This window comes from Pleurodeles waltl, chromosome 3_1 (assembly GCF_031143425.1).
Source record: "Pleurodeles waltl isolate 20211129_DDA chromosome 3_1, aPleWal1.hap1.20221129, whole genome shotgun sequence".
Lineage (NCBI taxonomy): Eukaryota > Metazoa > Chordata > Amphibia > Caudata > Salamandridae > Pleurodeles > Pleurodeles waltl.
This window is the reverse complement of record NC_090440.1, coordinates 383,212,909-383,238,195: the sequence shown is the minus strand read 5'-3', so window position 1 is coordinate 383,238,195 and position 25,287 is coordinate 383,212,909. Positions and strand designations below refer to the sequence as shown.

The following is a 25,287-nucleotide window of genomic DNA, read 5'->3' as shown; positions in this document are numbered from 1 at the left end:
GAAATTGACTAATAATGAATTATTAATGTACTAATGTATGATTTTGTACTGAGCATCATGAGTTATATGTTAAGATGTCGTTAAAATTAATAACTAGGCCTTAGTTATCATGAGTCGGTGCCTAGCTGCTGGTCTCATATTAAATGTGTTTTTCTAACGTGCAATGTGCTGACTTGCTGAAGGACATGTATCCATACTTTTCCAGAAGCTAGAAGATGTGTGTAACCATAGTAAATTCTTTCTCATGAGACTCGACTTGCTCAAGGAGACATTCTTGCTGAATGCAACAGTGTAAACTTGCAACAGGTACAAGGTCGCCTGAACTGGTAAAGACAAGGGAACCACTGACTGAGCCTGAGAGACTAAAATTTGTACCTGACATTCTACCCGTTGGAGACGTCAATTACAGGAGCCAATAAACTATGTGAGAACTGTTCAAAAGTGACAATTCTAATGAGGTGATTACCTGATCATTGGATGGAGATAATGGTGCACCAAATTTTGCCCAGTTGGAAATTAGGGGACTGTACAGCAAGTTTGATACAATCGTATGACACGAGGAGAAATCATCCATTACGTGCCTTTGCTATTTCCAAGACACTTTGTCACTCTGTCTTAAAGACTTTGCTGTTTAATTCTTCGAACCATCCTTATTTTTGTCCTGCCCGATTCATACTTTTCCTCCTTAAGAGGGAAGTGTCCCGTATTGCCTGTCTTGCTGAACTTTGCTGTGTTTCCTGGCTGATGGCGAATCAACTGATGTCCTGAGGACGAAGACTGACTCTGTATGCTGACCCATTATGGTGGGTAACTATATGATAATGAAATTGTAATTGTCTGTTTACCTTTCCTTTCTAGGTACCAACTGCTACATTTTGATAGAGACCTTAGTTAGATGTTTTCTAAATTTGTGTTGACAAATTGTTTTGCATGAAGCCCAACATGCTAATGCTAATTTGAGGTTAGTTAAGGAGTTCATTAAACGGATGCAAATAGACAAATGACAGAATCAATGCTTTGTTGAATAATGCGTTAATGATACCCTGCTAAAGTTAATCCATGTTGACGTCGTGCTTTGTTCTGATGTTTATAATCTTTGCGTTAATGAAATCTTATTCTAGTTGCCATATTGTGACATTGCTGATGTGTTTTCTGGTTTTGAGACTAATTAACCTGATAGTAGAGTGTAACCAATAGGGAATAAAATAACGTACATCATACTAATTTTTGAGTGGTCATTCATGGTTGGAGGGTCATGGAGTGATGAAACTTTATTGATGTATTTATCTAGATTGGTTTACCTTCACATATTGAATATTGAGAAAATTATTGACCTAGTGATTTATATGTTGATTAGTTGTCTCGTCCTAAGGTGTCTTCCATCAGGGTCAAAAGATTCATTGGCCTAAAATGAGTCCCAGAGAAATTAAATTATCCAAGACGGGACGCGTTATCAGTTCTCACATATATTTATTCTTACAAATAAGGTCACACTTTAGATATTTCTTCTCTATGGGCTACTCTTCAGTACTCTAACCACAGTCACTATTCATTTTGTTTCATTTGATGTTAAGGTATTTACATACAATAGAAGTGTAAGATCTGGGCTCAAAGATCTGGTCATGTCCTGGTATTTTGTGGAGGCCTATCTATAACCACCGAGAAAATTCTAATTCAGAAAGTTTGAAGTAAACTGTGAGTACAGACAGAAAATAAGGAATACCTAGTGAATCCAGCAAAGGCCGCTTATCTTCATCAACAACTTTCAGTACACATGCTATCCCAAGATTTACTTTCAATGCTAATATCAGAAAGCCAAACACCAACTCGATCAAAGTCCTTGCATTCTACAATATTCATCCTTTATCATCTTAATCACAGGACTCCATTAACCCAGCACAAAAATATCAGAACATCATTGGACATTGCCTGCTGTTCTACTCCCATTTGAGAAGTGCACACCGCCAAGTTCTCCTGCAGTAGAATACTGTCTAAACAAACAATCCATCTGAACCCAGTGCATGTTTTATACCAGATATTTTATGGAAGACTATTTTTTATAGGAGTAATCTCTGGTTAGTACATTCCTGTTGTCTTTTATTGTTTTTTGTCTAAACAGATTTTTAAATGGCATATCTTCTTTAAATGTTATAGCATTGTGAATACTTTGCATAGTGTTTTACATATTCACATCAACTCACAACTTTACCTGCCCAGTGGCATTCTCACAGGTGGTAGAGACATGCAAGTTTTGTTTTAAGCCAACATACTCAGACATACACACACGTCCCACTCTTGTTTATTTTGATTCTATCAGTTATTATTAAGGTTCCCTTAAATTTGAGATGATACGTTCTCCGTACATTTAAATACATTATTACAGATGGCCACACCTGCCTCGTCAATCTGCCTACTTCACAACATCCTTGCTGAGTTGAATACGTCTTTTTCCCTACCTTACCTGTGACCATTCCATGGCAGTCCACTTAGGGCAATCAAATAGATTACAGGTTTGCATGATTGGTGGCTTGGGGGCGTACATGCATTTCCATTCTTCCACCTGCAGTATTTCTCCATGCATGGTCTCTTCTACACAAATAATGCTTCGTCGCTGAATACCGCCTCCACAGGACACAGAGCATGAAGTCCATGGAGTATACTCCCAGCTGAAAAATAGTAGGTATTGTTCAAAACATACTGCTCACAACTGTACATCTATGTAATTGAAAACCAACTAGCTGAATGTTAAACAAAGGGTTTACCTGAGGAAGCATTCAGAAAATGAGGGAACTGTATTGTTAGTAAGCGTTGCTTCTGTCTTTCCTTTCACACAAAGCATTATTTTTACAATTGCTTTTTCATTTTCAAAAATGATGAAGGGACGAGTCTCGTGTTCACATTGTCATGCCTTAATTCTGAATCTGAAAAGTTATCTTGTGTTGACGTTTGACACACTTAACATAATCTTTTCAGTTTTTTCTGAAGATTTGCAGAGGTGGAATAGCTGACTGGAAAGTCAGAAGCCTTCCCAATATGCTGTTATTATTGGAATATTGCTAGGCGGACATGACTAAGGGGGTCATTACGACCCTGGCGGTCATGGACCGCCAGGGCCGGGGACCGCGGATGCACCGCCAACAGGCTGGCGGTGCATCCAGGCCTATTCTGACCGCGGCGGTAAGGGGGTTTCCCGCTGGGCTGGCGGGCGGCCTTCTGGCTGTCGCCCGCCAGCCCAGCGGGAAACTCAGAATTACCGCGGCGGTTTTTTGACCGCGCAGCGGTATTCTGACGGCGGTACTTTGGCGGGCGGCCTCCGCCGCCCGCCAAAGTCAGAATGAGGCCGTAAATGTGGTCAAGTCCAGTTTTCCTTTCACATCAGAAGATAAAGCCATCTTTGAAGAGCAAGCATTCGGAACGATTTGCTAGCAACTACAGGTTGGAGGAAGGGTTATGAGTAAGGATAGGTATTCACACCTACCACTAGCAAAAAGGCCAACATAAGGTCCCATCAAGGTCTCAATACATCAGCCCCAAGCTCAACCCCTGGTAGCTTGGCAATGAGCAGGCCGGCTTAATTTAGGAGACAGGTATGTAAAACATTTAAATACACCAATTCCGTAAATAAGTAAGACACAACACACAATAAAAATGCCACACCAATTTACAAAAATAGGAAATATTTTTAACTTTAAACTTACACCAAAATGACAAAAATCCAATGTAGGAAACTGGACATGACGTTTTAAAGATTAAATAAAAAAAAAAGGCTTTTTAGTGCTTAAACACCAATAGTGCTATCCAGAGACATCTGGCCACTCTAGGCCGGGACCAAGTCACAATTTGAGGCTGACTCCAATGGCACTCTGCTCAGATGCCTCAGACAAAATGTTACCTTCTGACTTACTCATTTTTTTGGAGTTTTTTCTCTTGTTGCCAGGCGATGTTCCTCTTAAGGCTGGGATCTGATGCAATGTCATCAGCTTGAGTTTCTACAAAGCCCCAGTCAATTCCTGAAAGTTTTGTTGATGGTGAAAAGCTCCAGAGCTTTAGCGGGATGGACTTGAAATTCAGGCCAGCTCGTGGTTTGTCATCAGCGGCTTGACTCTTGTCGATGGGTCAGTTACCTTATGGAGCTTTTTCACAAAAGTTCTTCAAACTTCTTCAAGCTTCTGGATCTCCTTCCAGAAGTTCTCCTGTGGTTCCCAAAGTTTCCAAAATACAAATCCAAGGGTCTAGCAGCACCGAGGTTATCCTTGGAAGTTTGGGACTTCCATTCCCACAATACACCTGGGCAAATCCTCAAAAGTCTGCTGGATGCACTCCAGGCTGGGGACTTCTTGTGGAAGGTGGTGCAGGCAAGCTCTACTAACCTGTTGCTTTCAGGGAGTCCACTCCTTAGTCCTGTTTTAAGCAAGTCAAAGTCCGTAGAGCTGTTGTCCCAGTGTGCAACAGGAGCAGTCCTCCAGGGTGCAGTACTTTGGGTTGCAGACCAGGGTTCAAGCACAGCAGTCCTTCTTCTCCTTGTGGTTTCAGGCAGCAGATCTGAGTTGCAATGCAGTTCAGGCCTATATATTCAATCATCTTGGGGGGGCATGTAGGGGAGCTCCCCTGTCCAATGAAATGCAGGCTGCCACCCAAAAGCATGACAGCTCCCTCCAAAGTGTGGCATTTTCTTGTCCCACAAACCATTGCACTTTAAATCCAAAATGGATGATTTCTAACCAGAGGAGCAAGACCTGGCTATACCAACCTACTGATGTGGCTCATTTGCATTAACACCCACCCTTCAGACTATTTGCAATTTCCATTTCTTGGCCTGACATCTGGCTGTGAGGTACAGGAAGAGGAGGTAGGCCTGACTGGCATTCCTTTCTGGCCTGTTCTCTTTGAAGCCCAGTCTGATTTACCCTGCCCCTGTCTGGACTGTGCTCTGAAGCTGCAGAGCTCCCCCACCAGATAACCTCTGTTCAATGCAGGCCACTTATCACCTCATCAAAGCAGCCTGGCTAATCCTGTTAAGGATGACCAATCAGGGGAGTCTGCTAGAAGTCTGAATTATGGCTCACAGAAAAGAAAGTTGTATAACTTATTTTCTGTAATAGTTATGATAAATTCAACAGTGGTGAATTGTTGGATTTATTATTACCACTCTTTTGAGTCCTTGGATGACTTTTCTAGCTCCGTCTTAGCAATATTAATCAATATTTATACTTAACCCCTTAGCTGCTGGTCCTCCCCCCAAATGTGCCGAGCCCTTTTTTGGCTATTTGGGGTGATTCACACTTAGGCTTTCACAACTTTTTCTCCACAAAAGCTATCCACGCCAAAGTTGCATGTTTTTTTGCCAACATCCTAAGGATTCTAAAGGTATCCAGAGTTTGTGGGTTCCCCTTTAGGAGACCAAGAAATTAGCCAAAATACAGCTAAAAGTTAGTTTTTTACAGAACAATGTGAAAACAGGGCTTCAGAAGAAAGCATGTGTTTTTTTCCCTGAACATGGCATCAACAAAGGGTTTGCGGTGCTAAAATCACTTGAATCAGAAAACCACATTTTTCAACACAATTTTGTCATTTTACTTGGACATACCCCATTTTTACTATTTTTGGGCTTTTAGCCTCCTTCCAGTTAGTGACAGAAATGGGTATGAAACCAATGCTGGATACTGGATAGCTAAACATTTCTGAAAAGTAGACAAAATTCTTAATTCTGCAAGGGGTCATTTGTGTAGATCCTCCAAGGCAAGGTTTTCCTACAGAAAATAACAGCTGAAATAAAAAAATATAAAAATGTAGGTGAAAAAAACAGCCATTCTTCTCCACGTTTTACTCTGTAACGTTTTCCTGCGATGTCATATTTTCAAAAGTAATATACTGTTATGTCTGCTGGACTCTTCTGGTAGTGGGGATATATAGGTCTTGTAGATTCATAAAGAACCCTAGGTAACCAGAGCCAATAAAGGAGCTGCACCTTGCAATAGGTTCTCATTGTACACCATGTGTACAGCAATTCATTTGGTGAAATATAAAGAGTGAAAAATAGATATCAAGGAAACCTTTGCATTTCTAAAATGGGCACAAGATAAGGTGTAGAGAAGCAGTGGTTATTTGCACATCTCTGAATTCCAGGGTGCCCATACTAGCATGTAAATTACAGGGAATTTCTCAAATAGACGTCTTTGTTACACACTGTCTTGCATTTGAAGGAAAAAATATAGAGAAAGACAAGGGGCAATAACACTTGTTGTGCTATTCTGTGTTCCCCCAAGTCTCCCGATACAAATGGTACCTCACTTGTGTGAGTAGGCCTAGTGTCCGCGACATGAAACGTAACATGGACACATCACATTTTTACATTGAACTCTGGTGTGTTTTTTGGTAAGTGCCTAGCTGTGGATTTTGGCCTCTAGCTCAGCCGGCACCTAGGGTAACCTACCAAACCTGTGCATGTCTGAAAACTAGACACCTAGGGCGATCCAGGATGGGGTGACTTGTGGGGCTCTCACCAGATTCTGTTACCCAAAATCCTTTGCAAACCTCAAAATTTAGCAAAAAGAAACACTTTTCCCTCAGATTTTGGTGCTGCAAAGTTCTGGAATCTGGGAGGAGCCGCAAACTTCCTTCCACCCAGCATTCCCTCAAGGCCCCCGATAAAAATGGTACCTCACTTGTGTGGGTAAGCCTAGTGCCCACAACAGGAAATGCCCCAAAACACAACGTGAACACATCACATTTTTCCAATGAAAACGGACGTGTTTTTGGCAAAGTGCCTAACTGTGCATTTTGGCCTCTAGCTCAGCCGGCACCTAGGGAAACCTAGAAAACCTATATAGTTTTGGAAACTAGACGCCTAGGGAAATTTAGAATGGAGTGACTTGTGGGGCTCTCACCAGGTTCTGTTACCCAGAATCCTTTGCAAACCTCAACACTTTTCCCTCAGATTTCAGAGCTGCAAAGTTCTGGAATCTAAAAGGAGCCACAAACTTCCTTCCACCCAGCATTCCCCCACGTCTCCTGATAAAAAAGGTACCTCACTTGTGTGGGTAGGCCTATTGCCCGCAATAGGAAATGCCCCAAAACACAACATGGACACTTCACATTTTCCCAAAGAAAACTAACCTGTTTTTTGCAAAGTGCCTAGCTGTGGTCTTTGGCCTCAAGCTCAGCTGGCACCTAGGGAAACCTATACATTTTTTTAAACTAGACATCTAGGGTAATTCAGAATGGGATGACTTGTGGGGCTCACAGCAGGTTCTGTTACCCAGAATCCTTTGCAAACCTCAAAATTTGGCAAAAAAAACACTTTTTCCTCACATTTCGGTGAGAGGAGCCACAAATTTCCTTCCACTCAGCATGTCCCCAAGTCTCCCGATAAAAATGGTACCTCACTTGTGTGGGTAGGCCTAGTGCCCGTGACAGGAAATGCCCTAAAACGCAACATGTACACATCAAATTTTTACATTGAAAACTGATGTGTTTTTTGGAAAGTGCCTAGCTGTGGATTTTGATCTCTAGCTCAACGGGTACGTAGGAAAGCCTACCAAACCTGTGCATTTTTTAAAACTAGACACCTTGGATAACCCAGGGTGGGGTAACTTGTGGCGCTCTCACCAGGTTCTGTTACCCAGAATCCTTTGCAAACCTCAACATGTGGCAAAATTAATACTTTTTCCTCACATTTCGGTGATAGAAAGATCTGTAATCTGAGAGGAGCCACAAATTTCCTTCCACTCAGCATTCCCCCTTGTCTCCCGATAAAAACGGTACCTCACTTGTGTGGGTCGGACTAGCGCCCGCGACACACAGTGAATTTGGTCCTTACATGAGGGCAACTGTTGACCCTGGAGTGATCAATTCCTGACTCAGGCACTAGGTACAAGCACTCAAGTGGGGTAGCATTTTTATCAAGTCAGGTGGGGAAACACTGGGTGGTAGGAATATTGTGGATCCCAGCATATTCCTGTAGTTTGTGTAACAGAAAAGAAAAAATTGAGTTTTTATTCAACATTTCACCTTTGCAGGGTATTCTGGGTAAAAATACTGTTGGGAATCCACACAAGTCACACCTCTGTGGACTCCCCCAGATGTCTAGTTTCCAGAAATGCCTGGGTTTAGTAGGTTTCCCTGTATGGCCGCCGAGCCCAGGACCAAAAACGCAGGTGCCTGCCTCACAAAACCAGGTTGTATTGTGATAGATAATTTTGATGTCTCCACAATACGATTTGGGCGGTGGAATTTGGGGCTGAGCTAAATTGGGGAGCTCCCAAAAGAGCACCCTCTCTGTGCTTGCCGCCGCATGCACCTGCTCTCTGGGTTGGGCTAACCCACTATTGTCCTGCTGCATAGACTGTGCTTGTGAAGGGACAGACGGACTGTCCTCATCACCTCCCTCATAATCAATGGAAGAGGAGTTGTCAAATGGGACTCCTCTGACTGAAAAATCACTCCTAGAGTATGCGCCACTGTCCTATCCCTCGGATGCTGTCTCAGTTTCTGATCCTACGTCAGAGCGGTCTTCTATAACTCGAGTGAGGGCTTGAGCAGCAGTCATCCAACAAGATGTCATCTCTATTACTGGCTAAACTGTCACTCTAAAACACTAGCCTACATAGACAGTCACAAAATTGCTGGTGTGTGTGTGATACGTGCAACAATAGAGGTCACCTTACCTTCGCTTCTTCCCTCAATCAGCACGTTCTTTCAAGACACTCAAAAAAAACACACACTATACCTTCACCTTGTCACATACCAATCATCACAGTATTTAGCGCCTCCAGCGCCCAGTCCAACAATCACTAATGGTGCTCCCACTCCCCTGACCTCTTTCTCGGATTCCCTCACTACCACCCAGCAAAAGTGCCCTTCATCTTTCCATAGCCCCCCCCACATACATTTCTTTTGTATTATAGCGCAGGTAGTGGCTGACTTTACTAATCTACTCAGCTATTTACATAAGATACAGATTTGATCTTTGCAGTAGGCATTTAACCTTCTGCGCTACTTTAAGGTATCAAAACTGCCACTAGACAAAAGTCAGATCCTTTTGTAGCAGAAACATAATCACAAGACTTACTTGACTTTTTTATTGCTGCCTAAAAGCTACAGTTGAAATGCGTCAGTTGAAGTATGTGCATTGCTTTGAAGACGCAAGCTGCAACTGCGGTGAATAAATATATATATATATATATATATATATATATATATATATATATATCTCACTTTTGCAAGAGAACTAAGAGAATGGGTGGCAAATATTTATGTATAAATATATATATACATATATATATATAGCTCACTTTTATATGTGGTTTTCCTGGGAGCCGATCACAGTCTCCAGGGAAACCACACACACGTTGACAAGAGTGATCGCTATATATATCTATCTCTATATCTATATATGTAGAACTCTATATATATAGATCTATATATAGACATGTGTATATATATATAGATACATATATATATATATATATATATATATATATATATATATATATATATATATATGTATATATATATATATATACATATCTATATATATAGATCTATCTTTATATATAGATATATCTATCTATATAGATAGTTATATCTACGAAGTTATGTCTATACATAGATCTATATCCAAAACTACCAAACCGCTAAGTTCCGGCCTCTTCTGTGTGGCGTCTCGGCAGGGTAGAGAGCCCTCATCAATCAAACACAACACGCTGGCTGAAAACACATCACCTTTTCCGCGTTAAACATCACAACGCGCCAAGACCATGTTGAGCACTAAGGTATTTATTCAAACAGCCACTGCATCAGGGAATATGCTCGTCTATATGTCATGATTTAATAGCAGATGCCACATGGTGATATATATGAATACCTTCGTCACCAGGCATACACCTGCACAAGTCATTACATGGCTGCCATTTTTTTAAATTTAACATTTCAATATGGCACAACAAGTGGTAAATTAAAATATTTGCATAGGATCATGAACATAAAAGGGATGGCCTAGTAGAAAATTGCAGATGTCATGCCCACCAAAAAGGATATATATGCGCAGGCACACACAAACACACACATATATATATATATATATATATATATATATATATATATATATATATATATATATAATGTTACTGAAATGGGGAGGGATGGAAGGGCCACAGAGGAATGAAAGGGGGCACAAAGTAGTGTGGCAACAAGTGGTGAGGAAAGCCATGGAGGGAGTTTCAAAATTGAAAAAGCAAGGGAAGTATTGAAATAGCGGTTCAGCTAGGGGGAGCAACACTGAATGCTGTTCGTCTGTTTGAGGGGTGAGGAATCATACAAGAGAAATAGCAAGAAAGCACATGCACTTCCACAGGATGCTATATAAAAAGAATAAACTCAGTTCCTTAAATGCAAGGGTAAAGGACACAAGTCATAAATTCAGAACTCAGTAAAGAAGAAATGCTCCAAAAGTGAGACAAAGAATAAGGAGGAAAGCAATTGAATAAGAATCAGAGAAATTAGATCAACAAGATAGACAGCCAATCAAAATAAGGGGGCGTTGACCAAAGCCCATTAAATATATATATTTTAACATATTTTAGACAACAGGTCTTTGACAACAGACAGCTATTTCAAACAATAAGTCTTTGACAACAGACAGCTAAAGCAACCCAGCTGGACAGGGGCAGGGAGCGGTTGCTTCCTGGCAGTGACTCAACAACCCATAGAGGCCTCAGCAGACCTGATCTCCCCCGAGCTGCATCTCCGGAGGCAGTGGAGGTAGATGCCCATTGACTCCCACCCTGGGGTCACTAACATCAAGACTTACGTAACCCATTCTGCTTAGACTTAGGTTTGCTCTCCACACTGCTCGTGCTGCCCCATCAGGGGGGAAGCGAATCGTGGTAAAGAGGCTACACTCTTCAAAGACTGCTACTCGTTGGGCCCCTGATTGGAGTAGCTCAAATTCCCTCCCTATTCTCTCCCCACATTCCAGCCTTCATTTCATGGGAGGACTATACCCAATGGGGACCACATTTGCTATTTCCAACTCATGACCCCCCCACCCTCTGGCCAACATGGGTAAAGACAAACCCCCAGTGTTAGACCTGACATGCTGAGGTAGTGTTTCCCCAAACATTTCTGCTTTTTCTAGTAGGTTTTGGTGATTCTCCCTTAGTGGCCTTAAGGCCCTGGGCACTTTCCACAGTAAGTACAGTGTAAAAGTGCACATGCCCTTTCTTACATATGTAAGGAAGTGGTTCTGGCCACTATGTGCACATGTGCCACTGGGGTTTTAAAATGTTTTCCAGCCTGTCTTAGCAGGCCTGTGTGCACATTTACACCTATGGTGTTCTTAAACGTGTGTCCAGCCTGCCAATACAGGCTTATATGTCCCCAACGGCACGTATGCCCAGGAAGTAAAGAATACCCATGTATGTTTTCACTGCATATGAGAGCTGCTCTGTCCATAGGTTAACATGGGGAAACTTTACATTTGCTCTTAGCTGCAATAGTGGGTTTCAGTAGAGCAACCTCATGATGTTTCATATCATTGGATTCATCCTGACAAACCCCTTCCAATGGTGAACGTGGTTTTGTCAATAATAACTTAGAAATGCCACCTCTAGAAAGTGGGCATTTATAGCCTTAAAAACACTTGGTGTCCCTTTTAAATTTAACTTTAGTCCACACTGGGGGCTGCGGGAGCACATCGGTACATTCTCGAGTTATTGCTATACACCTTGGGCACACAACTGGAACAACTGACCTCTGCCATTTGAGGGCCTGGTTGGATAGATTGGAGGGAGAGGTTTTGACACTTGGTCTCACGGGGGACAGATCATGGCCCCACTAAAGATTAAGATCTGCACTCCACAGCCCCATGGAAGACCGGACTGGAATTTAGGGGAGACATCTGTGGTTCAAAGGGGAACCCTCTAAACCTCCCCTAACTTCAAAGGTACACTACAGTATAACTACTGGTGCCACACTGCAGAAAACTAGAAATACACTTATGGGGACACAGGACTGGAGATACTGGAGGGCGTGGTGCACACTGCGAGAGCAATCTGTAGTTTACAAGGAGTAATTACTGCCCTTGGAAGGGACGATGCACCTTTCCTGAATGGTGGTTGGCCTGGGCCAGAGTACCTGCTGCTGTGTGGCAACCCGAAGTGTGCTCTCTAAGGATTTGTTGGGTAGACCCCTGTTCTTTGGTGGAGGTCTTAGAATATCAGCTGTTTTATTATAAAACACTTCTCTGACCCATACATGTTAGATGGAGATTCCAGACAGATGACCATGACTGCATGCTGATTGCTAGACTGCTGAATCCCTGGACTATATGGGGATGGTGTCTTTCTAGACAACAGGCTTCCTTGCTCAGGTATGGGGGATGATCTCTTCCCAGGGGGGAGAGAACATGAAGGGCGGATTAGGGCTTATCACACTGTGCTCTAACATAGCTTAGGTAGGAAATATATATGATTCCTAGTGGCAGTATGGTAGGACTGTTTTTGTGTTCCACTCTCCTTGTTACAATTTTGCTTTTAGTGTGTTTTATCATCCTAGTTATTGCAATACATGCCATTGTATCTAAGATGCAGTAACTTCAGTAAATCTTATTAAACTATACTCTACTTCTGTTTGTCTTTGCCTGTGTGAGACTAATGTAACTGAGAGAAAAAAGGATGAGATCTGATCGACCAAGATTCCCCTGAGGAGACCTTTCTGTCATGCGCCCGGTTGCCACAATCATCCCCAGTCTCGGGTCTAGATGAAGCACTGCTAGTTTGCTTCATCTAGACCCGACAGGAATTACATGGTGTGGAATTGTAGTCCGTACCCACAATTCAGGTGATTCCACCACCCAAATCCAGTAGTCTCATTAGAATAATGAGAACCTATGCAACACAGGAAGGCACAGAATTGGTAACTCTTAGTGTGGGATTGGAATTGTCTGGTGCACCTCAAGTCATCATGCATCAGACACTGTGCCTCATTCCAGGGAGGTGCAGAATTCTAAATTCTTTGTGTGTGATCAGAACTGTCTGGTGCGAATCAAATCATCATGCACAAGACATTGTGCCTCATACCGGGGAGGTACGGAATTGGTAACTCTTCATGTGCGATCGTTATTGTCTGGTGAGGCTCAAGTCATCATGCACCAGACGTTATGCCCCATTTCTGGGGGGCGCAGAGGAATGGATTTATGTTCTGGAGTGCCAGCCCTGGCTGGGCGCTATTGTGAACGGCATGTGTCCTTCAGTGACCCTCTCTTCCTGCTTTGCAGAGCAAGGTCTGTGCCGAAAGGCACGGTGCGGAGACCTTTAAAGTGAACTTCCCAAGTGGGGACGAATCTCCATTGGTCGGCTGCTGCCTGATCATCCTGTTATCCATTTATTTTCCCCCACCTTTGCCCGGGACCCTGAATAAGTGTGACTGCGGCCGTGATCCACTTAGAACCCAGAGAAAAGTGTCTTTCATTTCCAGCCGGTGGGGTAGTAGTGGTTGGTTCAAGTGTGGAGGAAGGTTCAGGCCCATGGGGTCTGTGAGCACAGTAACAACTGACCTGCGGGATATCAGTGCACTGCATTAGGGTGTTGGGAGCAAGTGTATGCAAGTGCTTGCTATACGAGCTTGCCTAATACCCGTGGCACCGAGCAGCTGTGCGGAGTGAATATGTGGGAGTAACTGCCTGCGATCAACTGCACTGCACAGCTCTGATGCTGTACATGCTGTTTCCTTGCCAAAAGATTATCATGGTTGACATTGTGTTTTACCCATGTGGCCTAGGTCCATGAGGCTATTTAAAAGTGCTATAATTACTTGTGTGTATACATTGCTGCTATTGTTGTGAACCAGGGTGCACCCTATAACTGTATGATATTGAATGGGTGATAGGGTGAGTCTCATGATGACAGCTTTTTGCACTGCATGTAGGTGCTGGGAGGGAAAGTAGGGTTTTTCACAAGTATACATATTGCTGATGTCATTTTGACACGGTTGAGCCTCGTATCGCTAGTGTTATTTCTGAATGTCATACTTGATGTTTACGTTGTGTCAGTTAAGATATGTGTTGAATACATATTTGCTTTACATACCCAAGTTTCTTTTGTGCTGCTCAGTATATTTATTGTGTCAGTGTGACATGCCAATGTTTTACACATTGCACCTGTGATAAGCCTGACTGCTGAGTCCCAAGCTACCCAAGGGTGAGTGCAGATTATACAGTGAGTGTAATCACCCACCCCTGACAGGAGTGGTAGGTTCTGTCTGGATAGGGCCTCGCCTCAGCCAACCAGAGCGGGCTGCCTCCAACACCCAACTTCCACCTCCCAGTGTAAGATAGACAGATTTATCACCAATGCATCGGAAATTAATAAGAAACTTCTGGACAGAGACTCTAATTCAATGCCTCCTGTATCCTGCGATCTACCATACATTCTCCAGGTAATTCAGGCATCTAGAGAAGTCCTTGAGATGAAGAAGTCAGAGTTGAGGTTGGCCTACTGCGCCAGGATCTTCAATCTGTCACAGGCCGGTTAACTGAGATGGAAAGGCGCATTGGAAGATGACGACTCAGACTTTAAATCCAAAGTGGATGCCCTCATGGTGAAAGTCCACACCCTAGAGACCAAAGGACAAGATTCAGAGAATCACTCTCAGCGCAATACTCTCTGATTGGTGGGTTTCTCAGAGGGGGTCAAGTCCCCCCATTCTATTTTCTTTATAGAGACTTGGCTTCAATCTTGGATGCCGGAGGCGTCGCTATCAGCATGCTTTGTGGTTGAACTGCGCATTAACACCGGGTCCTTATCCTGGGGCTCCCCCACAACCACTAGTCATTAAAATCCTCAATATCTGTGACCAAAACACAGTTCTCAGAGAAGCCAGAAGCCATAACCAACCAATCTATCAATCCTTATGTGTAATGATTTTTCCAGACTATACCAAAACCACACAGGCCCAAAGTAAATCCTACGATGCAGCCAAACAGAAAGCTTAAGGCGATGTCCATCCCATATGTACTCCTCTTCTCCACCAGACTCCGGGTTGTGCACAACTCTTGTTCTCAGGCTGCATGGGAATGGGCCACTGAACATTGTTTGCTGAGGAGACACGATCTCCCATGCGGAGGGTCACTAGCCACCCCACGGTCCTGAAACTCACTGGTGCGGGCTCCCAGACCCAACACCATCCCAAACACAGAAATAAGAAAGGAGAGAGAGAGCGGTCCCCAGAGACCTTAATGACTGAGCACAATGACTCTCACGCTGGATCTTTGGAGGACTTCAACCCTTCATCTTCCCAGGCATTGGCGAACACTGAAGATGAGACAGCCATGACTGCCGCAGACCTCGCTTTGGGGTCACTGACTGAATAATTGTTTTGAGCCACAGTTGTGGGAAATACCCTTGACCCAGGGTGCCCACCTATTGTCTTACCATATCCTTTTATTGCATTCTCAGAATACAGGGAGATGTTTTTCTGAATGCCTCAGTACATGTGTTTGGTTGCCTTTGTTAGGTGTTTTGTGGGAGAAAGAAGCTTTGTGGGTAGAAGTGTTGTGTTGGGGGTAGGAGGAAATGATTTTTTGGGAAATGTGTTTTTTTTTCTTTTTGTTCCTGTTGTTCTCTACCATATGGGTATACTTCTTCAATCATCCTATATGTTCCAGAACCCCATATTGCTCCCACTGGGCGTTCCCATCTATCACGCCATGGTCTTGTGATGAAGTTTGCCCTTAGTTCATGGATCATTAACGGTCTACTAGACCGCATTAAACATACAAACGTCTTTAATATCCTCCAATTTCTTCACCTGCAGTAGCCCTGCTGCAAGAAACCCATCTCCTTGGCACTCAATGGTCCTTCATAGATAGATATGGCTATAACTGAGTCTTTCATTCAGGCTTTACTAGAAGCTCTAGAGAGGTAGCAATTCTCCTCCTCAAATCCTTCCCCTTAGCAAACGTTCAAGCGCTGCATGACCCCCTGGGTATGCATGTGGGGACGTGCTATGCCTTTTTGAGTGTTTACATTCCCCCAGTTGCACAACAAACTTTTCAAGACCTAACCAATGTAATAGTAACCTTCCCACATGGTTTGCTCCTCCGATGGGGAGACTTTAATGTAGTGGCTGACCCGGCACTAGATGTATCTGGGCCGATTACTCTAGTCTGCCGTGCTACCTCTAAATCACTCACGGCTTGGTGAAATTCCCTTGGACTCTGTGATGCATGGAGAACAGGGAACCCCAGGTGCACTGCATAGTCACATACCTAAGCATCCCATGACACCATGTCTTGTATAGATTACATTCTTCTCCCCGCTGCTGACCTTTCAGCTACAAAGGGAATGGCGATGCTTCCCTGAAGCATTTCAGACTACTCCTCACAACTCCTCCAACTAGGATCCACTACCCCCATAGGCGCCCCATGTGGCGCCTTAATGCATGGTTCCTCACCGATGAACAGTTAATCTCATATTTAGAGGATGAACTTCAAACATACTTACACATCAATGATGGTACAGTTGAGAGTGTAGGTACCCTACGGGCAGTGATCACACTAATGATTTGGGGGGGTGGCAAAAAGATTCTTGGGAGATAAGTAGAGGGAAAGACAGTGAAAATCGACTGACCTGGAGACACGTATACTACGCATTGAGAGGGCACTCAACCGTGCTCCGACTAAAATGCTTACTTGCCAGTTAGAACTAGGTAAAACTGCGCTCCATCACCTCCTATTCCACAAAGCATGCCAATGCTGGTATGCGACAGTCCAGCAGGTATAAGAACATGGTGATAAAAGCAGCGTCCTGCTCTACAGACTAGCAATCAAGTGTCTAGAATTGCACTGTATACTAGCTGTGAAGACCGGGTCAGCTATCTGGTTACTATGGTGAAGGACACAGCAGCAACATTTGCAGCTTACTACTGAGACCTCTATGCCTGGCACTCATGCCCCCTGGTAGAGCATGCTCAACCACTCCTGGGAGACATATCCCTTCCTATTTTTACTAGAACTCAGAGTGCCTCCTTGAATGAACCCATCACAATTGAGGAAATCCGAGGGGCCATACATAAACTGAAACCTGGGAAGGCTCCAGGACCAGGTGGGCTTCCCCTAGAGTATTACTTGACCGTCTGTGATATACTGTCCCCCATCTCCTTCATCTCTATACCGAAGCATTGCAAAAGCAATTTGTCTCCTGTGACCTTGAAATGGCGACCATTGTCGTCATCCCCAAGACCGACCAACCGTTGGTCAACTGTGGGGCATACCATCCCATGTCCCACATTAAAACGGACATAAAACTGTTATTTAAAATCCTAGTGATGTGACTCCAAATGGTCATTCTGTCTTTAATCAACCCTCACCAATGCAGCGTTATGCCTAATTGTAGCACGAGACACTGCATATGCTTTTTACAAGTGGCTCTCCCCCACAGATACAGGATTCTCACAGACCTTGCCCTTCTACTCATCAACTTGGAAAAAGCCTCCAACACCGTTGATTTAGACTACTTCGGAAAGGTACTTGTACATATGGGGTTCAGTTCCCAGTTCCGGAGAATGATATCCCTCCTTTATTCACACCGAAAGCTCAGGTCATCATTAATGGAGTGCCGTCCGAATGGTTCCCTATAGAGTGAGGAACCCGTCAGGGCTGCCCTCTCTCCCCCCTCCTCTCTGCTCTTGCCATAGAGCCACTGGTGAGGCAGATCAGATGCGATGCACGGATGCTGGGTTGGTGGTGGGGTGTGCGCCAAAAGACAGGAATGCACTAGATGCTTAAAATTTTCTGCTGTATATCGCAGAGACCACTGCCTCGAGCTCGAAAGACCTGTAGCTTTTTCAGCTCTTTCAGGAGGCATCTGGCCTTCATCTGAATACCCCTCCTGGCCCCGGTGTGAGACAATGCCTCCAGTGGCATATGAGTATCCCCATACACCGTCTCAATTTCAAATACTTCAGGATCAACGTCACCCTGATGCCCAAATAGGCCCATGAACCCTTCTAAAGAAAACACAGAACAGTCTGGCAACATGGCATACTCTCCCCCTTAATCTGCTGGGTAAAGTAGCCCTAATTAAGATGTTGGTGGTGCCCCACTTTAAGTATACCCTTCAAATCTACCCATGCTATATCCTTCAGGTATGGTTCAGATGTGGCAAAACTGATGCAGTCTTTTATTTTAGGGGGGATGTCCCCTCAGGATTGCCCACACCAAATGTTGCAGACCAGACTATGATGTAGGGATTGCTCCATTAGATATCCAGCTATATTACCTGGTATTTCACCTCTTGGTTATGAATGACTATCTGATAGGTGGTTAGAGTGAACCCACATACCGCCATGGGCTTGACGGTCTCTGTCTCAACAGGGTGATAGATTTTTTATATGGGTGTCCAATACCCCAGATGCTTCGAGAGGTTACCAGGGTCATCTTTTTGATATGGAGGAGGCCCATTGTTTTATGGGCTGGGAGGGTCACCTGACAGGCCAGACTCCTCTCTGGTGAAGTCGCTGGCTAAACTAATTGTTGAGGCTGGAGGGGTTCCAAAAATGGGACCTCACAACGCTCACTGACCTTTGGAGCGGATCTAATACGTAATCATTTGCCAACCTTCAGTCCCAATTTTCCCTTTCACATACACAATTTCACAAATATCTCCAGGTGCGACATGCCCGGAGCTTTTATACATCTTAACTCCAAGACATACCGAAATTCAATCCTCTTGAGGTGAAGTTGCTGAGGGGCAGGATGGGACAGGGTGGGATCTCCCAGATGTAACACACTTTGGTCACAATGTCCCCAAAATGTTGGAGTGCCTTCGCCAGACTTGGAAGGATTGGATTGGGGAGCTTGACAAGGATGAATGGTGGGAGGCTTGCATGGTCCAATGCAAACTAGTGATATCAGCTCGCCTGCATCTGGTGCAACGGCATTACCTACACCACACATACATGTCACTTCGACTCCTCTGATTCACTGGCTTCCTCCCCGATTCCACTTGTAGATGGTGCACGGCTTCTCTAGCTGATTTCTTTCACACAGTATTGCAGTGTCCAATAATAACTTGTTACTGGTCTAAAATCGAACATATATTGTCAGCAGTTTTGGAAACCCGAGTTCAACTGACTGCAAAGCTAGCATTGTTGGGTGTGGTGGGAGACATCGTCCTCCGAGTGATAGGGCCTTGGTGGGCATTGCAAACTTAATGGCCAATAGGGATATTGCTCGGGTGTTGAAAAATCCAGATCCACCACAGATGGCCCAACGGCATGCTAGGATAAATTGGTGCACCAGAGAAGAGGAGCCAATTTATAAAACCTGTGTCTTCCATAAGAAATTCAAGAAAATCTGGGGTAAACGGTGGGAATATTTCAGATTAACTATCTAATTGTATGACACACAGTACGTGGTTGATTGAAATGTGGGAGCTGAAGAGTTGGAGTAATGAGACAGACATTATGGGGGTCATTCTGACCCTGGCGGTCATGGACCACCAGGGCCAACGACCGCGGAAGCACCGCCAACAGGCTAGCGGTGCTTCCATGGGCATTCTGACCGCAGCGGTACAGTCGCGGTCAGAAACGGGAAACCGGCGGTGTCCCGCCGGTTTCCCGCTGCCCCAGGGAATCCTCCACGGCGGCGCTGCAAGCAGCGCCGCCATGGGGATTCCGACCCCCTTCCCGCCAGCCTGGTTCTGGCGGTTTTCACCACCAGAACCTGGCTGGCGGGAACGGGTGTCGTGGGGCCCCTGGGGGCCCCTGCAGTACCCATGCCATTGGCATGGGCACTGCAGGGGCCCCCTAACAGGGCCCCACATAGATTTTCAGTGTCTGCGTGGCAGACACTGAAAATCGCGACGGGTGCAACTGCACCCGTCGCACCCCTTCCACTCCGCCGGCTCCATTCGGAGCCGGCATCCTCGTGGAAGGGGGTTTCCCGCTGGGCGGGCGGGCGGCCTTCTGGTGGTCGCCCGCCAGCCCAGCAGGAAACTCAGAATGACCGCCGCGGTCATTTGACCGCGGTGCGGTCATTCGGCGGCTCCCGCCAGGCGTGCGGTTACCGCCGCCGGCGGGAGTCGGATTGACCCCCTATGAGTATTATTGAAAGACTGTTTCTCTTAACTTTCTCTGATGCATGTTGCAATGCCTTCACTATATCTTGTCATGGTAAAATCAATAAAAGTAATTTATCAAAAACAATCCTGGTTCACAAGAATCGAGCATGCCTACTTCTGACGATCTTGCCATTGTTTTATTAAGCCTTTTCAGTGACTTGCTAACCACTAGTAGACCTGCAAATAATCAACAAATGCCAAGGTCTTTAGAATTTACATGTATTAAAAAGGTAAGTGGTAATGGCATATTTTAGAGAAGCCATAGTGATTTGTAGGGCGGCATGTTGTAATAAATTCACAAAAGGAAACACTCAGTAAAAGCAGAGATCAGCGATTCCAGTGATGCATCCAGAGAGCAATCTGTAAGACTCAACCTCAGGATTAATATAAGGATTTCATCAATAGATAATTCTCAGAATCTGAATATATTACTTTTTTAAGCAATCTGTTTGATTTTTAAAGTAAGAGATCTTTAGATATCACTGTCGGAAATGCCATCTACTTACCATAAAAACGATTAACATTTCCCCTTTTATGGTATTTGATCTTTGAAATCCATGGTGGTCTGAGGCTTCTATACCTGCCTTAGTCCTCATTTATTGCTTCTTAAATTGTAATGCCTTTCCCTACCAGCACAACGCACTGATATCAAGTGTAAGAATTATTCCATTGGCTTTGCCACTCCCTTATACTGATTTTAGGCCAACATGCAAAAGTTAAATGTAAACATGTAAACATTTGCAATTAACTTAGTATGTGGATAAAGCCTAATTGCAAGATAAGCATGTTTTACAGTCAAACCCATGTCTGTGTTGCATGGGTTTCTCAAAAATCTTTGTTTTGAAAGAGGTTATAAAATTCTGCCCTAATGGTCTAGGCAGTTTTTCAAGAGATTTTAGAATGTGTTTATGAAGTTGCCTCTAAAGGCCCAGGGTACTTCTCACCTACAGAATGACCAACGACTCAGGAGACACTTCACTGCATGCAATAGCACTTTTGTGTTTAAAGGAAGGACTCAGATATTCTTGCTCCACTCCCACGATGAAGGCCTCTCCCCTTCTTTTCCTTCCAAACTACTTTTCTTGTATGCACTGGGAACATTTAGAAGAGGCACCGGTGTTATTAGTTTTTAGGTTGAGCTTACATCCATCTTGATTTCACTGAACGATAGGTCTGGCATTTTAGTGCCTGAAGCACATCAACACCACCAGGACTTCTTCTCCAATGACACCCACACTTCCATAATCTATCCCACAATACTCATCCTTCAAACCTCAGACTCTTACAGACTTCAGTAGTATCCTCCGCTTCCTCAAAGCTACAACCTATTAAGATGATGTCTTACCCTGGTCCTTCATCCAAGCTGTTCGACCTGACAGCCATAGGGTGGTCTTCCCCAACTTTTTAGCATACCTCTCTCCATTTTTCTGATCTCACTTTTGCAGGTTTTAGGACTCTGCACACTTTACCATTGCTGACTAGTGCTAGAACACTTGTGCTCTCTTCCCTAAACATGGTAACATTGGCTCCTACCCAATTGGCATATATAATTTACCCCCTATTAAAGTGCACTATATGTGCCCAGGGCCTGTAAATTAAATGCTACCCGTGGGTCTGCAGCCACCCACATAAGTAGCCCCTTAACCATGTCTCAAGCCTGCCACTGAGAGGCCTGTGTGCAGTTTCTCTGCCACCTCAACTTGTCATTTAAAACTCTTTGCCAAGCCTCAAACCACCTTTTATTACATATAGTTCACCCCTAAGGTAGGCCCTATGTGACCAACGGGGCAAGGTGCAGTGTATATGAAAGGCAGGACATGTAATGTTAAGGTTTACATGTCCTTGTAGTGAAAAACTCCCAAAGTCATTTTCTACAATTGGGAAGCCTGCTCCTCACATAGGCCAGCATTGTGGATTCTTGAAAAATACTTTTAAGCTGTTATTCATGATCTGGAAGGAGAGGCTACCTCATGTTTACCTCATGTTTACATTATTTGTGAAATGCCATTATTAGAAAGTAGGCATTTCTCTGCTGTTAGAGGCTCTATGTGCCTTACAACCTGTCTACACTTCACGTCTGGTCTGTGCGAGGTGACAGCTCCCCATGTGCATTCTATTTAGACAGCCATAAACACAGGACACTCAACTGCATCTGCATTCATCTGCATGCCAATGGGTCTTCTTGGGAAAAAAGGGTGGGGGGTCTCACACTTACATTTCAAAGGGTAGTGGCCTGCCTCCACACAAGTGACTGATGACCCCCACAGATAACCTGGCAGAAAAGACTGGGCTGAAAGAGAACTGGTGCACTTGAATCACACTCTTTGAAGTCTCCCCCACTTCAAAGGCACATTTGGATATAGGTACTGGGGCTCTGACCTCCTCAAATCAGACACTACTGGACCTGGAGCTAAATCCTTGTCAGAAGAAATGCTGTACTGCCCAAGGAACTCAAACGGACTGCTTTCCTGTAAGGACTGTTATGTTATGTTATGTTATGTTATAATTGTTTATATAGCGCCTAACTGCCCGGAGGCCTCGTAGCGCTTATACTGCCATAGCGGAAATGTACTGTTTATGTTCGTGAAAAAGTTTAGATTTTAAATAGCCAAGTCTTCAGATCCTTCCTAAAAGAAGTCTCTTGTGAATTTGATCTTATATTGATAGGAAGGTTATTCCAAAGCACGGCACCTTGATATGCCAATGATCTTCCTCCCCATCTTGCTTTCTTCACCGTAGGCACTATGATCAAGTTAGCTGAGGAGGATCTGAGTGGCCTGGCTGGAATGTAGACCTGTGCCAACATTTTAAGCGTTTCAGGACCATTATCAAATATGGCTCTATGAATGTGGCATAGGGCCTTGAACTGAATCCTTTCCTCTACAGGGAGCCAATGTAGGGACGCGATTCCTGCCCGTATAGAGTGTTGCTTAGGAGTATTTAGAAGCAGACGTGCAGCTGCATTTTGTACCCTTTGTAACCTTTGAATCACATATCTAGGTGATCCTATAAACAGGGCATTACCATAATCAATCCGAGAACCTATCAGTGCCTGAATAACCAGTCTTCTGGCCAGAAACTGTAATATAGTTAAAACCTTCCTCAAAGTCCTGAGCAGGGCAAATGAAGTTCCTGCTATTCTATTGGCATGTTGGGCCATTGAAAGTAGGGGGTCCAACCATCCGCCCAGGCTTTTAATGAGACATTTAGGGGGGGGAAGGGTGGGCACTCCTCTTAATAGGCTAGAATTAACTAAGGGCACTTTTTTCCCAAAGAACAAAACCTCCTTTTTTTCGTCGTTGAGCTTCAGTTTGCTTCCCGACATCCAGGTAGCAACTGCTTTCAGGCAGGGCCCTAGTGCCGTACCCATATCTGGGTGAATATTGGAGAAGGAGACGACCAGTTGTGTATCGTCTGCATAAGATACCAGGTTCAGTCCAAATGGCTCCACGATCCCTGCTAGAGGCCGCATGTAGACGTTAAAAAGTAGCGGACTCAAAGCCGACCCCTGAGGGACACCACAACTACTGAAAGTGCGCATAGAGGTATATGATCTATCCAGTACCTGAAAGGATCTTCCATGTATAAATGAAAGAATCCATTCTAGTGCGACTCCGGCGATTCCACATCCCCGCAATCTGTCTTTGAGGATATTTAGATCAACTGTGTCAAATGCCGCACTCAAGTCCAAGAGGATGATTGCGGTGTCAATTCCTTTGTCCATCCTCTTTTTTACTTCTTCTGTAATGGCAATCAGTGCGGTTTCTGTCCCATGCTTAGGCCTAAAACCCATCTGGGTAGGATGTAGAAGCTTTCTTTCTTCCAGAAGCGTAGACAACTGAGAGTGTACATGCTTCTCCGTAAGTTTAGCCATTAGAGGCAGCAGTGAAATTGGTCTATAATTACTCAGTAGCCTGGAATCCAGATTGGTTTTTTTTAGGAGAGGCTTAACAATAGCCTGTTTCCAGGAGTCTGGTACCATGCCAGAAACTAATGAAGTGTTAATAAGTTTAGTAATTATTGGGCCTAATACTGATGATCCCATGGATATAATCTGGGGGGGGGGCAGGATCCAGCGGGGAGCCTGATTTCATTGAGTTCAATAGTTTAATAACTCTGTCCAAACTAATGGGAGTAAAGTTTGTTAGGAAGATTTCCTCTCTAGCCTCCTGGTTCATCATCCCCTGATCTTTGATTGGGGGGTTGGGGAAAGCTTCATAGATGTTCTGAATTTTACTTAAAAAGAAGCTTGCCAGATCCTCTACATGTTGCTGTGGGAAGTCCCTAATTTCTGACTCCTCAGTAGGATGAATAAGATCTTTTAAAGCGTTGAATATCTCCTTGGGTGAATTAGCTGCTGCTTAAATTTTTTCAGAATAGTATGCCGCCTGTGTTTTTTAAATTTCTAAGTGGTATTCTCGAATCATATTCTTGTAATCCCTCTTCACAGAGTCATCTTGAGTATATCTCCATTTCCTTTCTAGCTTCCTGCATCCTCTTTTCTTCTCAAGAAGGGGTATGTTTTTGGTATAGGAAAGGGGTATGATTTCCTCCAGGCTATCCTCTATCCATTTATTCACGGAGTACGTGAAATCTGTTATTTCTGCTATTGCCCTGCTGCTCTCTGAACCTGCTGGAAGGGCTCTGCCTTCCCATCAGAGTGATCTCCAATGGCCTGCTGGCTTTTCCCCATGATCTCAAGGACATCAAAGACCTCATGAATGGCACTTCAATCCCAATGCTACTCCAACCGGGTTGAACTTTGTCACGGATTATCGCTAGAGAGTGTAGTGCTTCTTTGCAGCCCTGTGCCGCTTTCCTGAAATGGTACCTGCTGTCACAGAATATTGCTAGCGAGCACAGTGCTTCTTAGCAGCCCCCACGCTGCTCTTTTGAAGTTGTGCCTACTGACCCACAGTCCCATCTCACTGCCTGTATCCGCTAAACCACTCTGCATTTGGAAACCTTCCTTGTGGACTGCAAGGAACATCCTAGGAGTAGTGCTCTCGCTCACCGTTTTTCCTAGAGCTGAGTTGCCGAGTACAGCCACACTTAAATCACAGGTACTGAACTGCCCGAGTCCTCATGATCCATCACTGGCCATCTCCCCGGCACCCATAAACAGCCTCTGAGTCCATATTCAAACATTACTGTATCATCCGTACCA

General features: G+C 44.3%; 1 protein-coding gene across 2 annotated transcripts in view; it reads right to left on the bottom strand.

The window, feature by feature from the left end:
* The window catches only part of ADAMTSL3 (ADAMTS like 3), a 2,197,206-nt gene that overhangs the window by 663,185 nt on the left and 1,508,734 nt on the right, over nt 1-25,287 (bottom strand). For both annotated transcript variants that reach the window (XM_069222572.1, XM_069222573.1), the window contains exon 13: nt 2,462-2,666. In XM_069222572.1, the coding sequence (XP_069078673.1) occupies nt 2,462-2,666 (205 nt within the window). The remainder of the gene's footprint in view (nt 1-2,461; nt 2,667-25,287) is intronic.